Source organism: Annulohypoxylon truncatum, assembly GCF_022578515.1.
Source record: "Annulohypoxylon truncatum strain CBS 140777 unplaced genomic scaffold F4807scaffold_26, whole genome shotgun sequence".
In the NCBI taxonomy this organism is placed as follows: domain Eukaryota; kingdom Fungi; phylum Ascomycota; class Sordariomycetes; order Xylariales; family Hypoxylaceae; genus Annulohypoxylon; species Annulohypoxylon truncatum.
Window position 1 is genome coordinate 79,519 of NW_025953812.1, and position 15,732 is coordinate 95,250.

At 47.6% G+C, this 15,732-nt stretch overlaps 8 protein-coding genes across 8 annotated transcripts; 6 read left to right on the top strand and 2 right to left on the bottom strand.

Moving 5' to 3' along the window:
• Positions 1 to 883: 883 nt before the first annotated feature.
• On the top strand, positions 884 to 1,524 carry F4807DRAFT_171908 (uncharacterized protein). Its single transcript, XM_047993472.1, has 2 exons — positions 884 to 1,254; positions 1,310 to 1,524. The coding sequence occupies exons 1-2, from the start codon at positions 1,058 to 1,060 to the stop codon at positions 1,479 to 1,481; spliced, it is 369 nt and encodes a 122-aa protein (XP_047852102.1). The 5' UTR covers positions 884 to 1,057; the 3' UTR covers positions 1,482 to 1,524.
• Positions 1,525 to 1,912: 388 nt separating this feature from the next.
• On the bottom strand, positions 1,913 to 3,170 carry F4807DRAFT_452727 (uncharacterized protein; the record flags this gene model as incomplete). The annotated part of the gene is made up of 5 exons (XM_048000366.1): positions 1,913 to 1,938; positions 2,006 to 2,178; positions 2,235 to 2,308; positions 2,368 to 2,512; positions 2,617 to 3,170. 5 exons carry the CDS (start codon positions 3,168 to 3,170, stop codon positions 1,913 to 1,915), a joined length of 972 nt encoding a protein of 323 aa, XP_047852103.1.
• Positions 3,171 to 3,825: 655 nt separating this feature from the next.
• On the top strand, positions 3,826 to 5,120 carry F4807DRAFT_171912 (uncharacterized protein). The gene is made up of 3 exons (XM_047993473.1): positions 3,826 to 4,348; positions 4,436 to 4,876; positions 4,943 to 5,120. Exons 1-3 carry the CDS (start codon positions 3,966 to 3,968, stop codon positions 5,052 to 5,054), a joined length of 936 nt encoding a protein of 311 aa, XP_047852104.1. The 5' UTR covers positions 3,826 to 3,965; the 3' UTR covers positions 5,055 to 5,120.
• F4807DRAFT_171905 (uncharacterized protein) lies at positions 4,871 to 6,540 on the bottom strand. The gene has a single exon (XM_047993471.1). It carries the CDS (start codon positions 6,228 to 6,230, stop codon positions 5,187 to 5,189), a length of 1,044 nt encoding a protein of 347 aa, XP_047852105.1. The 5' UTR covers positions 6,231 to 6,540; the 3' UTR covers positions 4,871 to 5,186.
• Positions 6,541 to 6,889: 349 nt separating this feature from the next.
• F4807DRAFT_433878 (short chain dehydrogenase) lies at positions 6,890 to 8,772 on the top strand. Its single transcript, XM_047998731.1, has 2 exons — positions 6,890 to 7,283; positions 7,421 to 8,772. Exon 2 carries the CDS (start codon positions 7,566 to 7,568, stop codon positions 8,364 to 8,366), a length of 801 nt encoding a protein of 266 aa, XP_047852106.1. The 5' UTR covers positions 6,890 to 7,283; positions 7,421 to 7,565; the 3' UTR covers positions 8,367 to 8,772.
• Positions 8,773 to 9,304: 532 nt separating this feature from the next.
• F4807DRAFT_171973 (uncharacterized protein) lies at positions 9,305 to 9,854 on the top strand. The gene has a single exon (XM_047993474.1). The coding sequence runs from the start codon at positions 9,414 to 9,416 to the stop codon at positions 9,747 to 9,749; it is 336 nt and encodes a 111-aa protein (XP_047852107.1). The 5' UTR covers positions 9,305 to 9,413; the 3' UTR covers positions 9,750 to 9,854.
• F4807DRAFT_172086 (uncharacterized protein) lies at positions 9,577 to 10,505 on the top strand. The gene has a single exon (XM_047993475.1). It carries the CDS (start codon positions 9,960 to 9,962, stop codon positions 10,449 to 10,451), a length of 492 nt encoding a protein of 163 aa, XP_047852108.1. The 5' UTR covers positions 9,577 to 9,959; the 3' UTR covers positions 10,452 to 10,505.
• Positions 10,506 to 11,683: 1,178 nt separating this feature from the next.
• Positions 11,684 to 15,456, top strand: F4807DRAFT_452730 (DNA-repair protein rad2; the record flags this gene model as incomplete). The annotated part of the gene is made up of 9 exons (XM_048000367.1): positions 11,684 to 11,829; positions 12,006 to 12,103; positions 12,196 to 12,789; positions 12,850 to 13,084; positions 13,134 to 13,188; positions 13,242 to 13,339; positions 13,404 to 13,607; positions 14,329 to 14,890; positions 14,941 to 15,456. 9 exons carry the CDS (start codon positions 11,684 to 11,686, stop codon positions 15,454 to 15,456), a joined length of 2,508 nt encoding a protein of 835 aa, XP_047852109.1.
• Positions 15,457 to 15,732: the final 276 nt, after the last annotated feature.

Below are 15,732 nucleotides of genomic sequence, written 5' to 3' on the forward strand. Positions count from 1 at the left end.
TGCTTTCCTAACCGCCCAATCCCGATTTTTACATTACAGGGGTCTATAGCTTAAGCGGGATGACGACAGATGTACCTAACCCTTAAGGAGCGGCAATGTCTTGAATTTTTAGTCTTCTTATTCTTATCCTAGAATTCCGCCAACGTGTATATATCATCATTTATCGTGTAGTATAAGAGGTAGCTCCCTTACAGTACGACCTACTGTGTGGTGCTACCACATCAGTGCCGATGTTGCTATACTGTGCATGCCGACTTCGATAACTATCTACGCCGACAGACTAGCCAGTTTTAAATATACCATAAGTAATTACGAATCGGATTCATTTCAATATACGGGTATATGTGCCTCTTTGGTTTGCCCGGGTTTTTATCTGGGCTCTCGTCGCTGGATAGGTCTCAATACGGCAACATTGGCATTGTAGACTGTTTTGAATCTCCCACCCAAGAAACTCACGATACCGGGGCCCGCCAGCCCTACCTATAGTGTACTCGGATAAATGGGTGGGTACTTTAGCAGCATCTGACCTATTCCGAGTAGGACATTTTCATACCTAGATATTTACTTGCATGGAGAAAGGTAGCTGGACGAATAGCGCGAAAGGATCTATGCGGTCAGTAGCTTGGCAGAAAAAGGGTTCCAAGACTATGTGCCAAAATATCCCCTATCGTCCTATATAAACAACTTACACGTTAAGGTAGCTGGCAGATGCTAAGCGGAAGATAATTCTAGGTACAGTGCGATCCAATACAGTAAAATTAAGCAAATAGGGCCGCTTGAGTAAACTAGGTACTCTTCATAAGGTCAGTTCACATCCAGACATGATAAAGTAGGTCGGTTCAGCTCATTTATACCTCGGGCCTTGCCATCTTCCATCTCCTCTTTAGAACCAACCTATAGGTCTAACAACTTCGCAACGACCTGTCCGCAGTTTGCATAGAAATTCCCAGTGCTCTACCAAACCTCTGAGCTCTACTCATCTCTACTCGACTGGCGATTTCTTAAGCTCCCCAGTTACACTCGCCTGATAACGACATTAATATCATATCGAGTCATCATGATTATAAATACCGCCATCCTCCGGGCTATGTTGGCATCGACCTGTTTAATTTCTATCGGCCTATGCGAAGCTAGAGATTACCAAGTTGCGCGGTTGCGAAACGTACAAAATGACGATTTCGCACGCGTTTCAGAACTCGAGGCGCTGAAAGATACCCTCCACGAGATTCAGGACGTTATCCCTTTTAATGAAAGGTATGTTTCTACTATAAGTCCTTCTGATGATCTCACGGTTGACCCCTGAAATTAGATTCACCAGTACAGGGAAACGAGATCCCAAGAGGAAACCCAAGAGCAGCAACGGCAATAAGAATGGGACAGATCAGGATGACGATGACTCGGGAGTGGGAAAGGTGGACATATCAATGCCCTTGTCCATCGGTGCGGGCCTAGTTATCGTGACGATGCTTCTTCAATATTAAATTGCAGATAATCGAGCTGGGATGGGAATAATCAATTCGGACCGAATTTAATAGCATGACTTCGAGGTATTCAACTCGACTGTGGCTACTTGGGGATGTTATAATATAAGCTCGGTGGACTCGTAACACCGGCGATGCTGGACAATATTTCCCTCCAAATTCTTAATTCATATGGATTTGTGCTAAGTACCCGCCCTCTAGAGCCATATCTGAACTGCATGAATAAGTATCTATGGATTATCATTGGACGATTGCGTAAAATTGATTCATACTTTCTACTCTTAAGTCGGCGGGTTCCCACACCCTTTCAGGGGCAAGACGAGAGAATAAATTAGAAAAAAATGTTTTTCCAAGTAATACTGCCTTAGAAGTCCTATTCTCTTCGCTTCATCCATCGACTCAACTTTGGGTTGTAAATATAATTCTAGTCTCTAGTTGCCTGGAATACTCTCCAACCCTATCATGAAAGATGTTAGCAAATAAATCTTATCTGCGTCATTGTACTACAAATCAATGGAACTTACATCCGTCGACGTCCTCCACTGCAGTCTGTGCTTTGGTGCACCTCATAGCGTCTTCAGAGGACTGAACCTTGAGCTCCTTGCAAACGGCGTTGTTGCAACGGGCATCTAGAGCACGCTGGAGCGCGTCACCCTCCCAGCCAAAGAGGTAATCGCCATGCTGTGAGTATCCAGTCCTGTAAAATATCTATCAGTCCGTGGCTTCGCCATATCTGCACGAAGGATGCCTTACTCATCGTTTGTCGACCAAAAGAATGGCTGTGAGCCATCCTCAGGCCATAGTTCCGGGTCATTGAAAGGACGGGTCTGTGGTGTGTCAGTTGCTAAGTTCTGAATCATTCAGTCGGGAAAGGGAATATACTTACATCCCACATGACTTCGTACATCAGTTGAGGCAACCTTACGGGATGGCTTTCTGGGCAGGCGCCAACCGATTCGAAGGATCCGGATTGAGGGTACGCAACGTGACTCTTATGGTCCGGACTGTCCACATTCTTACCGTCCCAGCAGCTATGGTGGATGGTTCAGTAAACTCTTCCCACGAACTCCTAGCTGACAAGTAGAAACGATTATAGGTACGAGAGTGACAGGATAATGCGACAATCAAAACTCACGTTGGAAAAGTAATAGTAGTACGAATACCGCCGTTGCATGGCTTTGGAGGCAAGCTCTGAGTGTCTGACCCGGTGCAGGGTGCGCCGTTCTGGTCCGAACCAGGAACGCCGGCGTCTGACTCTGTTGTATAGCAACGGTGGCATAACTGTCGCTGCATACCGTCGGCCTTACGAAGTGCGGCGTCTCCAACGAGCATGCGGAAACCTGGCTTGAAAGCTGTCACATTGGTCTTTCCGTCATATGGCGGTATGTAATAAACCGTGATGCCGCCAACAGCACGCAGTCCAACGTTCGCAAACTGGGGCACGCGTCTGTATGTTCCGTTGCGAGCTCGGAAATACATGACCGCCGTCCAGTAGTTGGAAAAGTCTTCGGAAAAGGTGCAACTAGTACAAGTGGACTCTTTGACGAGATCATGCGTTGTCGGGTCCATACTTGAATTAAAGGAGTTCCCTCCTACGATCTGGTGAACGTGCGGCGATGGCGTGGAGCCGGGATTTACCAGGGGGTCTAGACGTTCGATGACAAGCTGCGAGCAGCCAAATCGTATCATCTGTTGCGCTGCGGCGCCCTGCGCGAGGAGCGCTAGGGCTAAAGTCTGCCACTGCATCGTGAACGATTCTGTACTGGCTTACGACGTCGCAAGAAGAGATCGCTGTTACGAAAAGCCTCGGAGGAGAAGCTAGACCGTTGCTCCTGTGTCATTATAGATCACAATTCCTATATACCCAGACACGAGTTTCTTTCCAAGATAATGCCGGAACATCATTAATGTGACATGGTTATCTTGTGAATTTAATTTCGAGATTAATTGGGTTGGATTACACCGCTTGGGTTAAACAATTTACCGGGTAAACAGCCCCTTTTCTTTCACACCACACTCACCTCAACAGAAGCGGTTATGAGGAGTGATACTATCCTGCTCACGATTTAAACTTTAGTTCATCTTAGATATATTCAGAATTAACTTTTATCTATTAAGAGAACGTACTAGGTAGGAAGTGGATATCAGTATAATTCCAAATAAGTACGAGATCACGATATCTCCTGAAATGTGAAGGAAAAGGCATCTTATCTACTGTAGGTATCTTGATTAACAAAGAACTGATTGGCTACATTCATTCTTACCGGCGGTAAAATAGAATTAATTTTCGGTATACTCTGCCAAATTGCAATGTAACAGTCAAGCCGGTGCGGCACTTACTCATGCTCGGTATAACTAGAGCCTAGACAGGATTACCCGCGGGAAGTCAGCTGAGATCCTTTTGTTACTAGCTAATCTATTTCGAGGAGAGATTCCAACTTAATCCACGTTTCTTCAGTTGAAACAATTCAAGCAAACGTCACGATGAGAACCGACATATTAGTTCTTACAACGGTGCTTGGGGCTACCCAAGTACGCGGTGATAGAGCGTGTGGGAATAATACCGATACTTCTCCAACGTACCAATGGCGTATTGGTGCTGGAAGATATGACGGGGTAGTTAATGGGACTGCTACAGTGGCACTAAGCATAGTCCCAGGTACTAGTGCTATGGGAACATTCTTCGAGTGCGTTGCGGAATGGCCGGAATCATGGGCAGGATGGTATGAAGATGGAAATATCATATGGAGCGACTGCATCTGGGCGGGCAATGGACAAACATACGATACGGCGGTATCGTTTGCGACGGACTGGAAGAACCACACGGTGTACATATCGCATACGTTCGCTTGCTCGGATATCAAGGGGTAAGTATTCCCAGGTTCTAGCCATGGTGGATTCTAGGAGAAGATACTAGTAAAGCGAAAGGGGACAAGCTGACAGTTGAAACGTAGATCCGATGCTTTAGCGACGGGATCCATACAACTGGATATGGACTGCACATCAAGTACCGAAGGTGACGAAAGTTGTATGTTGAAGGGTAGCGGCCTAGCCGTCACTACGAAGGGAGGGTTGGCTCATGCGGAAACTGACGCCTGTGCGGACACCTCACAAAGCTATCAATCATGGCAACTTGAAAATTGGCAACGTCAATACGAACTGATCCCAGGCTCTTCGTCTGTCACGCCTGAGTCGGATACTGGCCCGTCCTTCACGCTGAGAAATATGGCCAACAAAGATGTGTTCGATTGTTCAACTTCAGGGAATAGAGACAGCACGTTCGATGGGACCTGCCAGTCGGCGTCGGAAGAAAATTCAACAACCACGGCAGAGTTTATCTTCGACTCCCAGCTGGACATCCTCACGATTACCCAACACTGGAACTGTAGCGACTCGTAAGTGGTGATGACTTGTTTGAAGATTTTCAACAGCGGAATTATTACTAATGATACCTACTCTAGATCCTCGCTTGATGCTACCGGTATTGGCTATGTCCAAGCAACGTGTGACCGCGAGGGAAACATACTTAGTTGCAGTTCAGACCCGCTTTGGATTGGCACGAAGACGATGTAACTATCTGTCCAGGTTAGGTATAAAATATAATGCTTATGTACCTACCTAGGGTTATGTTCTACGAATGGAAGTCTATAAAATGGGTATACCGTCTAGAAACCGAATATCTATCTATATCTAGTTGGAAATGGCTTATGCGTACAGGGCTCTCCTCGCAACGATGTATTGCTCCCTCTCCGTCGAATATTCAGGACGCAACGTAGATAGAGGAACAGCCTTGCCACTAGAGAGGTCATAGACATCAGGGTCTATAGTACGGACTTTTGCACCGCGGGGAAGCGGCAGATCCTTGCCATCCGGGAGATCCTCAGACTCGAGCCTATCCATAGCCTCCTGTCCTTTAGAATCTACTACCTTGCGCATTTCAGCCCAGAATTCATCGTCCGACAATCTCCACAGGTCTTCCTCGCGCACACCTCCGCCCCGAATAGAAGTCCGCATAAGCTCTGCTGTCCTTGTATACAAGCTGCCGTGTGATGGGTTTCCCCACACGTCCCGATCGCATCTCATATACCCCTTTGCTAGAGATAAAGCCACTTCCGGATCGCGTAGGACAAGCAAACGACCAGGGGAAGTGGCATCGGGAAACACATCGAGAGAAGCTATGACGCGCCGCGCGTCCTCTAGAGAAAGGCTATCAAAGCCTACGGCGTCACGCAGACCATAGTCAAGCCTATCGGCACAGAGGTGGGGTGTCGGCATCTCGACCAGCGGATACAGCTCCTCGTCTAAGGGCTTGAGGTCCTTATAGCCGTGCTTGGTGAGTATCTCAGGTATCTGAGTTGTCCTGACAAACCGCATCTTGTGGACCTCGTGGAAGCTTCCCTCTCCCGGCTCAGATAGAGCGAAGTCGACGACGTGACTCATGGCGGTGTGGCTAACGTCGTGCAGGAGAGCCGCGACCTGCTCCTCCAGATTGCCGCCAACATGCCGCACAAGGAGCATCGCGCCCACGGAGTGCTCAAATCGTGTTATCGGGGGTGTGAAGTTTAGGAGGGATGAGATGCCATGCTGACGCACTCCTATAAGGCGCGCTAGGGAAGGCGACCGTAGAAGCTCGTTCAGGACCAGATCCGATATTGTGTGGTTGCCATAGAGTTCATCTTGGATAGTCACCTGATTTTCCGCCGACAGGTCAAGAGTTTGGAAATGGCCGACCTTTATTAATGGAGACATTGCGAATGCACTTAGCTCATCAATACCGGATGACGACAAGGTAGTTGTATTTGGGAAGTTGACTACCAATAGCGACTAATATGCAGGCAACGCTAAGCGGTGCCAAGACATACTACGCTAATAGAGTCAGGGATATTCCATAAGAAGTAGCACCGCACGTCCCACGCTTCACGCCCCACATGCCCAATATGCAATGGGTAGGTAGCTTGGGGGTATTATTTAGGTATCTACCGCAGCGGCAGTAGGTGGGTGCCAAAAATGGTTGTTGTACGCAAAATCATTTTAGCCATAACTACGATTCAGTTGGAGGGTAACGTTTTTATCACGCAAATGATTCCCGTCAGCCCAATGGTTTTTAGTATGCAGGGCTCTGATTGGTTGATTTATTTAAGAAGTGGGTAAAAGATACCTAGGTACTTTGAAAACGGTTAAAATTTTAAAAAGGGTGGGCTTCGAACCTACACCCTTGCGCAATGCAAGCAGTCGCGCTTTGCAATTGAGCTAAGGTAGTCTCTAGTGGGGTGGCCAGCCCCACTAGTGACTAAAAGAGTGGGTTTTCAAAACTCTATATAAGGTTTGAAGGAATTTGGCCAATAAAATCGTCTCCTAGCCCAAAAACGGGGAATCATTCCCCTGGCAAAAACCATTTCCCTGGGGACAATCGTTTTACAGTAAAAATACCATTTTGAGCACATACCTTTTGCCGCTACGGTATCCATGTTTGAGTTACATACATACACCAATCCCTTTCATGCCCTGGAAAAGCGCACTAACTTTATTTCAAGGGATCCATGATATTGCAATTGAGTTTCTTGAAAGCCTCGGAAGCGTCTACGAAAAACGATCCCACACTCGTATTACGTAAAAAGACAATCGACTCTAAATCCCATCGTGTGGTCAAGCAAACATAGACTCGACGGACCATCCAAGTTCCCCGACCGCTCTCATAGTAGAACTCGGAATAGGGTCGGAATATCACCTGTGGCTAGCATGGTGAGACCTACGTGCATACGCTTAGCATACCTAGAGGCGATATGCCGCTGACAGCTGAATGTAAGTGGCTCGCATCTATTCATCCCAGCCCAGCAATGACATCACCTGCAGCTCAAAGCATCTCAACAATATCCACTGTACTCCACCTCACCCCATATCTAACTAGCAGGAAACCTTCTTACCTTGGATATATAAAGAGTCAGGTACTCTGGGGAACGCTATTCTGTTTTGTAACTTTAGTGTTTCCTACCCCTCTCCGTCGCATACCGAAGACTTTAGTCCAAAGTCTCTCTCTATTAGACACCCACCTAACCAGGAGACCAAGTCGTTTAAACCGCAATCATGCCTCAACAAGTACCAACGGCAAGCAAGCTACTAGACCTCTTCAGCCTTAAGGGCAAGGTTATCGTCATCACTGGCGCCTCCGGTCCCCGAGGGATGGGCATCGAAGCTGCCCGGGGTTGCGCTGAGATGGGAGCTGACATTGCCATCACATACCTGACGCGCAAAGAGGGGGCCGAGCAAAACGTTGCGGGATTAATTAAAGATTACGGCGTAAAGGTCAAGGCTTACAGCTGCGACATAAGCGACTACAACGACTGCGAGAAGCTCGTCAGCGACGTGTTGAAAGACTTCGGCCACATCGACGGGTTCATCGCCAACGCCGGCGCGACAGCAGACGGCGGCGTCATCGAATCTACTAAGGAGGCTTGGGACAAGGTCGTCGGAATCGACCTGAACGGCACGGCCTACTGCGCCAAGGCCGTTGGTCCCCACTTCAAGAAGCAGGGCCACGGCTCTTTCGTCATCACCTCCTCGATGTCCGGTCACGTGGCCAACTTCCCCCAGGAGCAGACTTCTTACAACGTCGCGAAGGCCGGCTGCGTTCACATGGCGAAGTCTCTTGCCAACGAGTGGCGCGACTTCGCGCGCGTTAATTCCATCTCCCCCGGATACATCTCCACCGGCTTGTCCGATTTCATCGAGCCGAAGACCCAGCAGCTGTGGTATTCCATGGTCCCCATGGGCCGACCGGGCGAGGCTAAGGAGCTGAAGGCCGCCTATGTGTACCTCATCAGCGACGCTAGCACGTATACTACCGGCGCCGATATAGTGATTGATGGAGGATACACTTGCCGATAAATGTGGGGGAAGGCGTGGTTTTATCGCATAGACACCTAGATGACACCTAGATCTACACTGCATCTTTGAGATAGATTAGAGCATACTAGATCATTGCTTTGGAGTCAGAAAGCAGTATGCACCAGGTACTAAATATGTGCCTGGACAATATCACATTCTTGGTTAGGTATTGTCACATTTGTTGTTTTCTAGTGCTTTCCATTGATTTATACTGGATTCGAATTCCACTTATATACGACGATATGCCTTTGTCGAACAATCTTGCGGTCTAGCAGTTGCTAGGTTGTTTGCCCATTACTCAGGTTTGGAACCTGCATGCTTAGGGTGTTGTCAGGCAATCCCGCCGCAAAATGAAAATCAATCATAATAGGCCATATGTCCATTGACTACCTTAGGTATTAACAGCCATAAACAATGTTGATTTCCGAAAACTTGTATCCTTACGGCTACGTCTACTAATATAAATTTCCAGCGTCCTTCGCAATCCACGCAGATCCTTAAGTCTTGAGATTTACATTGACAGCATACACCTAAGCCCTGATCATGGATAATCTAGGATCGATCGGCCAATTCGAGTGTCATAATCACGACGATAAGATTTGTATATCCCTCCGGCTTAACGACCCGTGCACCTATTATGAACAAAGCCTTGCTATTTCCTTCCTTCGAACCATCCGCGTCCCTGACAACGACGAAGAATATGCACTCCCACCGTATCAAGGTCGATTTCCACTCTTGAATGTTCGTGACTACGCTCATCGACTACCCCCAGAGATGGCGGCCAAGGGTGGCGTCTTCATGCCTATGTACCAAAAAGAAGCTATGTAGATCCGCTTCCATGCTTGGTCACCATTCATGATCAAAATCTACGCTGGAGGGGTCAATGTTGTCTCGGGTGAGCATAGCGCAGAAGACGCTCAGACTGTATCTCGACGGCTGAAGCGTATCGAGGAAGGGAAAAGTATCCAGGACTATGTCATTGCGCCTGGACAGCACTGGCTTGACGGCATAGCCATCTCACCCGGTATCGTGAGGTAATTTGTCGCTATGCCGATGGGCCAGGGCTATAGCGTGGAGGCCCAGCTCACCGGAAAAGAAGTCGTTGGCGGTCTCCAGTTCGAGATAACTCCTACGATACCCCAGGAGAGTCCACCCCCTCCTCCCCTTCCTGCTCTAATTCCCCAGGAGACAATATTGCCTACGCCACCGAGTGGCTTCTCTATCAAGATCCACCAAATGACTGGAAGGATCTTTTATTTTGCCTGTTCGCCGTCAGATACCATTGGGAGCATCAAAAAAGGTATTGAGGACCAACAAGGGATTAATGCTGATACTCAAAAGCTTTTCTATGCTCCAACTTCAACAACACTTGAGAATGGTTAGTATTCTACCTATATAATCACCGCGAAGTGCTCAATTAAATTCCCGGTAGGTAGATAAAACGTTGGCTTATTACGGCATACCTAATGTAAGTCTTACGTCCTTAATGCCATTCTAACATATGGGCTGTCCGAAGAAGCAAAATTAGAACAAGGTATCGCAATCCGAAGTTAACATCAACTACAGTAGAGATGTGACATATATCTCTGCATAATGCTCCGGGGAGGTTGGCTTCCATCTATGGAGATTGCAGTAGGTGGAAAAATCGAGCAAAATATCGTAGAAGACGACACGGATCCGACCCGGTGGATGAAAGATCAAACGATAACGGTTCCGGTCCAGATCCTCAACAGCACCGCCTACCGCCGAGTTACAGGCGAGGACCCACCGCCCTCGCCCATCGATGCATCCACATACGCAGAGGCGGGACTTCCATTCTTCGAGCTGTGGGAGGAGCCTAGCAGCGTTGCCGGCGACTTCGAAGGAGTCAAGAGCGTCAACCAGATAGAGCAAGACCGAGGCCTTGCACAGGGGAGCGAGGCACCTGTTCATCCGCGGATCGTCGAGCTGAATAACCGTAGCGACATCACAATTCCTAATCGACATGCAATGTTGATCGACGATCCGGATGGTCTGATGAATCCGGCTGGCCCTCTTCGCAAATTCCGCACTGTTGCTGATATGATGCGCGACTTGGAAATTTAGGTCTGATCTGATCTAATATGGTCTAGGAAGGGTTGTATTCTTGCAATCGGGGAGAACGTAGCATCTGGATAGCGGATTGATTAAATGACTCAACTGTGGTCCGTGTATCTAGCTGTATACAGGAGGAATCAACTGAATATACCATGATGAGTGCCTAAGCCATCTTAGATACAAGGGGTGAATACTGAGGTCTACATCGTAAAATAACGAAGTCGTACTACAAACGCGTGAGTTCCGTAATGATATTCCATTATGAATCGAGCCCCACTCTACCGACAAGAGCATGCATTTCCCTTCCGAGAGTGTAATATCCCAAGTAAGCTAACATCTACCTACCTAAGTAAAGTAGCTAAATAAACCGTCGAGATGCTTCAGTGGCCATACTTAACCTTAAACACCTATTCTTAGAATCTGAGTTTTGTTTTCAACCGATTCTAAGCCCATCTCGTCAATTATAAGCTTCGAAGGTTATAAGGAAACCCCCACTCTTGGTATTTTTATCTTATCTCTCTAGCGGGGTCTTGGTCCCTGGCTCTAGATCGTGGGCCAAGATTCAATGCGTTTTCCCTCCAGCTCACCAATCCCATCGTCTCGACCCGCCTAGCCGGGCGTTGTCAGTCATCGCCATTTGGTGCTGTTTGCCCGCTTAATAATTCTTCACCATGGACTGTCAGCTTCGGAATTTCCTAGAAGAGGTAGTTCAGCTATAGTTATAATGCGGATCGATTGCCGGGATTGTGATATGGTTATCAGGAACGCAATGGTGGTGGCGTAAACTATTGAGACTCAAAAGCCCTGGAGGTCTTAATAATTGGCTTCAACTTTTTCTCCCCTTCTTGTCGTTCATTTACACCATTTTCTAGCGAGCCACGAAGTGCCTACGTCCGAAATTCTTCAGTAAAGAAATTCAAACCAGCTACTGTATGCCACGAAAGAAATCTCTTATCACAGTAACTCAATGTGGTGGGCTAGGTAGACTGACGTAAGGCTGGTCTAGCTATCAATAGGTAGTAGCGCGGGTAACGAATCTGGATCTCGGTGGAGCCGGAAGTATTTTCTGATTCGGGTCGCCACCCCATCCGATATTTATATTGTCTGTCTCAGATCCGACACAGATCTAGAGTTTTCCGGTCTCCTCCCTTCCGACTCGGGCTTGTCTCGTCTTTCATTGGGAGTCCACGGTTCTTTTGAAGCTTCAGTTTTGTTACATGATGGCAACCGATACGCCGAATATGTCCGAGACGAAGATACCAGTGCAGGATGCCGGTGCGGAGGTCGCTGCGGAGATCGCTACGGACCCGACGTACGGAGTGGATGAGAAGAAACTCCTGCGCAAGCTCGACTTGCATATCATTCCTCTTGTGATGCTACTTTGTCAGTTACCAGATGCTTTTTGGAATTCCCGATGACTCCTGTGACTTTAATTCTCAAATTTGTTGGTGTAATGATGAATAAGCCTACTAACAGCAAGCAATAGATACTTTTAGTTTCCTGGATCGGTATACGCTTCATTGCCTTTTCAAATAACGAACCTCTTGTTAACATTTCCTATAGGGTGAACATTGGCAATGCGCGTCTCTATAGTATGGAGGAAGACCTCGGATTAGTAGGGAACCAGTTCCAAGTAGCTGTCTCTATTTTCTACGTCACGTGTTAGTCATCCTTTTTCGAATAATGACTATAGTATCCGATGCTATGTCGTAGATCAGCTTTCATCCGACGGACACTGACCTCGAGTTCATAGACTTGTTGTTCGAGGTCCCTTCAAACTTGGTGCTTAAGCCCTTGACTCCCTCGCGATACATCGCCTCCGTCGCGGTTGGCTGGGGCATCATAGCTACGTGCACAGGCTTCGTCCACAACTACGGCGCACTCATTGCTATACGACTGATTCTAGGGGTCGTCGAAGCCGGACTCTTTCCGGGACTTAACGTCTACCTTACCTTCTTTTACACGAAGCGGGAACTTGCCTTGCGAGTCGGCTACCTCTTCGTCAGTGCGGCCATCTCCGGTGCTTTGGGCGGACTATTGGCTTATGGCATTGGTCAAATGGCAGGCGTTGCCGGATACAGCGGTTGGAGATGGATTTTTATAATCGAGGGTCTTCCTAGTATTGTGATAGGCGTTGCTGCTTTCTTTCTCCTCCCCAACGATATCGATCATGCGTATTTCTTGACTCCCGAGGAGAAGAAGTTCGCCGAAGCGAGACATCTGCGCCACTATGGAGTCACAGAAAGCGCGCAAAAGTTTAGCAAGAATGACATGATGGCCGCGTTTAAGGACTGGAAGATCTGGCTGTTTTGTCTCGGCCAATTTGGTGTCGATACTATGCTATATGGTGAGTTTCAAGCTTCATACCTGGAATTACGGAACTGCAGTCGTTGACTTGATCTATTAGGGTACTCGACATTTTTGCCAACAATTATTCGCGGTCTTGGGGAGTGGTCGACAGCGCAGATCCAGCTTCTCACTATTCCGTGTTACTTCGTTGGGGCTATGACCTATATGGGAATTGCATTCCTATCGGACCGTATGCAGATGCGTGGCATTTTTTGTGTTATCTTTGGCGTCATCAGCGTGGTTGGGTATGGCGTTCTGCTCTCAGATTCATCCGCAGGCGTACATTACTTTGGGTAAGACGATATTGAGATTCACTCTGTAGGCAAGGCTAACATTCCAAAGTTGCTTCCTCGTCGCTACGGGACTCTACGTTATTGTTGGCCTGCCATTGGCTTGGGTTAGTTCCAGAGATTCTTGCACAGGGCGAAAATGCTGACTGATAGAATCCAGTTACCGAATAACACACCACGGTACGGCAAGCGTACGACGGGTAACGGCATGCAACTCACAACTGGAAATACAGCAGGAATTATGTCATCATTTATCTAGTGAGTTTAAAATTATTGGAACCTGAAAATCGGTAGTAGAATGACTAAACTAACCATCCATTAGTCCTAGCACGGCTGGCCCGCGTTATATCACAGGGAATGCTGTTTCCCTGTCTCTTGTGGGAATGGCCACCTGCTTGTTCGGTTTCTTGTGGTTCTGGTTTGCCCGGGAAAATAGAAAACGGGAGGAGGGACCCCTTAAATCTATTCACGAGGGCTTATCGGAAGAAGAACTCGCTGAGCTTGGAGATGAAAGTCCGAGATTTAAGTATACTATCTGAGATATCTAAGAAGGATACCATTAGGATATTCTGAAGGTCATTAATCGATACCCCGATAGAACTAGCGATGACGTTAATTAATAGACCTTGGGATGCTTCCTCTTGCCAAGTAAAATGGATAAGCTTAGAGTTTCTAGCGATGTACCTATCTATATCTGTTTTTAAAAAGCTGCTGACAAGACGTCTCGATAGAGAGAGAAAGTTACCCCATGACGCTTGGACCATAATATAGCTAAGCTTAAAACAAACTAACTGTATTAGGTAATTTCCCAGGCAGCTTTGTGCTCCCCCCACTTTTCGCGATTGGAAGGCGCGTTTGCATGTTAATTGAATTTAGGGCGCGTCAGTTTCGCATCTATCGTGACATCACTCCACTTAAACTTCTACCTTTTCCATCTTTTTAGCGATCGACGAAACTCCCCCTTACTCCCATCTTCTCCGTACCTAATTTCACAAAGGTTTACACAGGGAGACGGCGGAAAGAAACAATCATGGGTATTAAGAACCTTTTCTCAATCATCAAAGAGGAGGCTCCGGCCGCCATCAAGGAGGGTGAGATCAAAAATCAGTTCGGTCGCAAAGTCGCCATTGTGAGTGTATCTTAACCATAAATGTACCTGATTAACTTGCTAACGTTCTGACACTAGGATGCGTACGTACAACGCTATTTTCAGGCAATCTAAAGGACAAAGACTAATTCACGAGCAGTTCTATGAGCATTTACAGTTTCTTGATCGCAGTCCGATCTGATGGCCAGCAACTGACGAACGAGTCTGGTGACACGACATCTCACCTGATGGGAATGTTCTACCGCACTTTACGAATAGTCGATAATGGCATCAAGCCCCTCTACGTGTTCGATGGTGCACCGCCCAAGTTGAAGTCGGGTGAATTAGCTCGTCGTTTCCAGCGAAAGGCAGAGGCGAAGGAGGGACTCGAAGAAGCTAAGGAGACAGGAACAGCTGAAGATGTCGAGAAGTTCTCTCGCCGAACTGTTCGAGTCACGAAAGAACACAACGCCGAATGCCAGCAATTGTTGAAGTTAATGGGCATACCCTACATCATTGCCCCAACCGAAGCTGAAGCACAATGCGCCACTCTTGCGAGAGCCGGAAAGGTCTACGCAGCGGCTAGTGAGGATATGGACACCCTGTGCTTTGACAGTCCAGTCTTGTTACGCCACTTGACCTTTAGCGAGCAGAGAAAGGAGCCTATTCAAGAAATCCACGTGGATAAGGTCCTTGAGGGATTGAACATGGATCGTAAGCAGGTTAGACAAACTGATTCCACTGATTATTAGGTAGAAACTAACTGAGATAGTTCGTTGATCTCTGCATCTTGCTCGGCTGCGATTACCTCGACCCCATCCCCAAGATCGGGCCTACCACTGCTCTGAAGCTGATTCGCCAACATGGTACACTTGAGAAGGTGGTCGAATACATCAAGAGTGACTCCAAGTATACACTACCCGAGGACTGGCCTTTCGAGGATGCCCGAGCCTTGTTCTTCGAACCGGACGTTCGCCAGGCGGACGACCCGCTGTGCGATTTCAAGTGGGAGAAGCCAGATATCGAGGGACTCGTCAAGTTCCTGGCAGTTGACAAGGGCTTCAACGAGGACAGAGTCCGTGCTGGTGGCGCAAGATTAGAGAAAGCCACCAAGAGCTCCCAACAGGCTCGATTGGAAGGATTCTTCAAGGTTATTCCGAAGACGGACGAGGAGAAGGCCGTGCATAAGCGAAAGCTGGATGAGCAGAATGAGGCCAAGAGAAAGAAGTTGAAGGAAGACAAGAAGGAGAAGGCCAAGGCCAAGGCGAAGCCTCGTGGAACAGCATAATGGACGCTCGTCCTTGAAGTATGGTAAATAATGAGTTCATTAAGGGGTCGGACTACGAAACTCGGATTGCTGTCTGAGATGGGTTTACTTACAACTGGCGTTGCTGGCTTTGCATCGAAAATCGGAGTTTATGGCAATGAGATGACAAGAAGCCGCGGATACCAAACAGGTATGAAATACTGGTGCTTCTAGATGGATGCCACGAATACTGGGCTTAGACTACGGCTCTCAATCGATGTGCGTTACTTTCTAAAATATGGTTGAGAAGCTATTGAA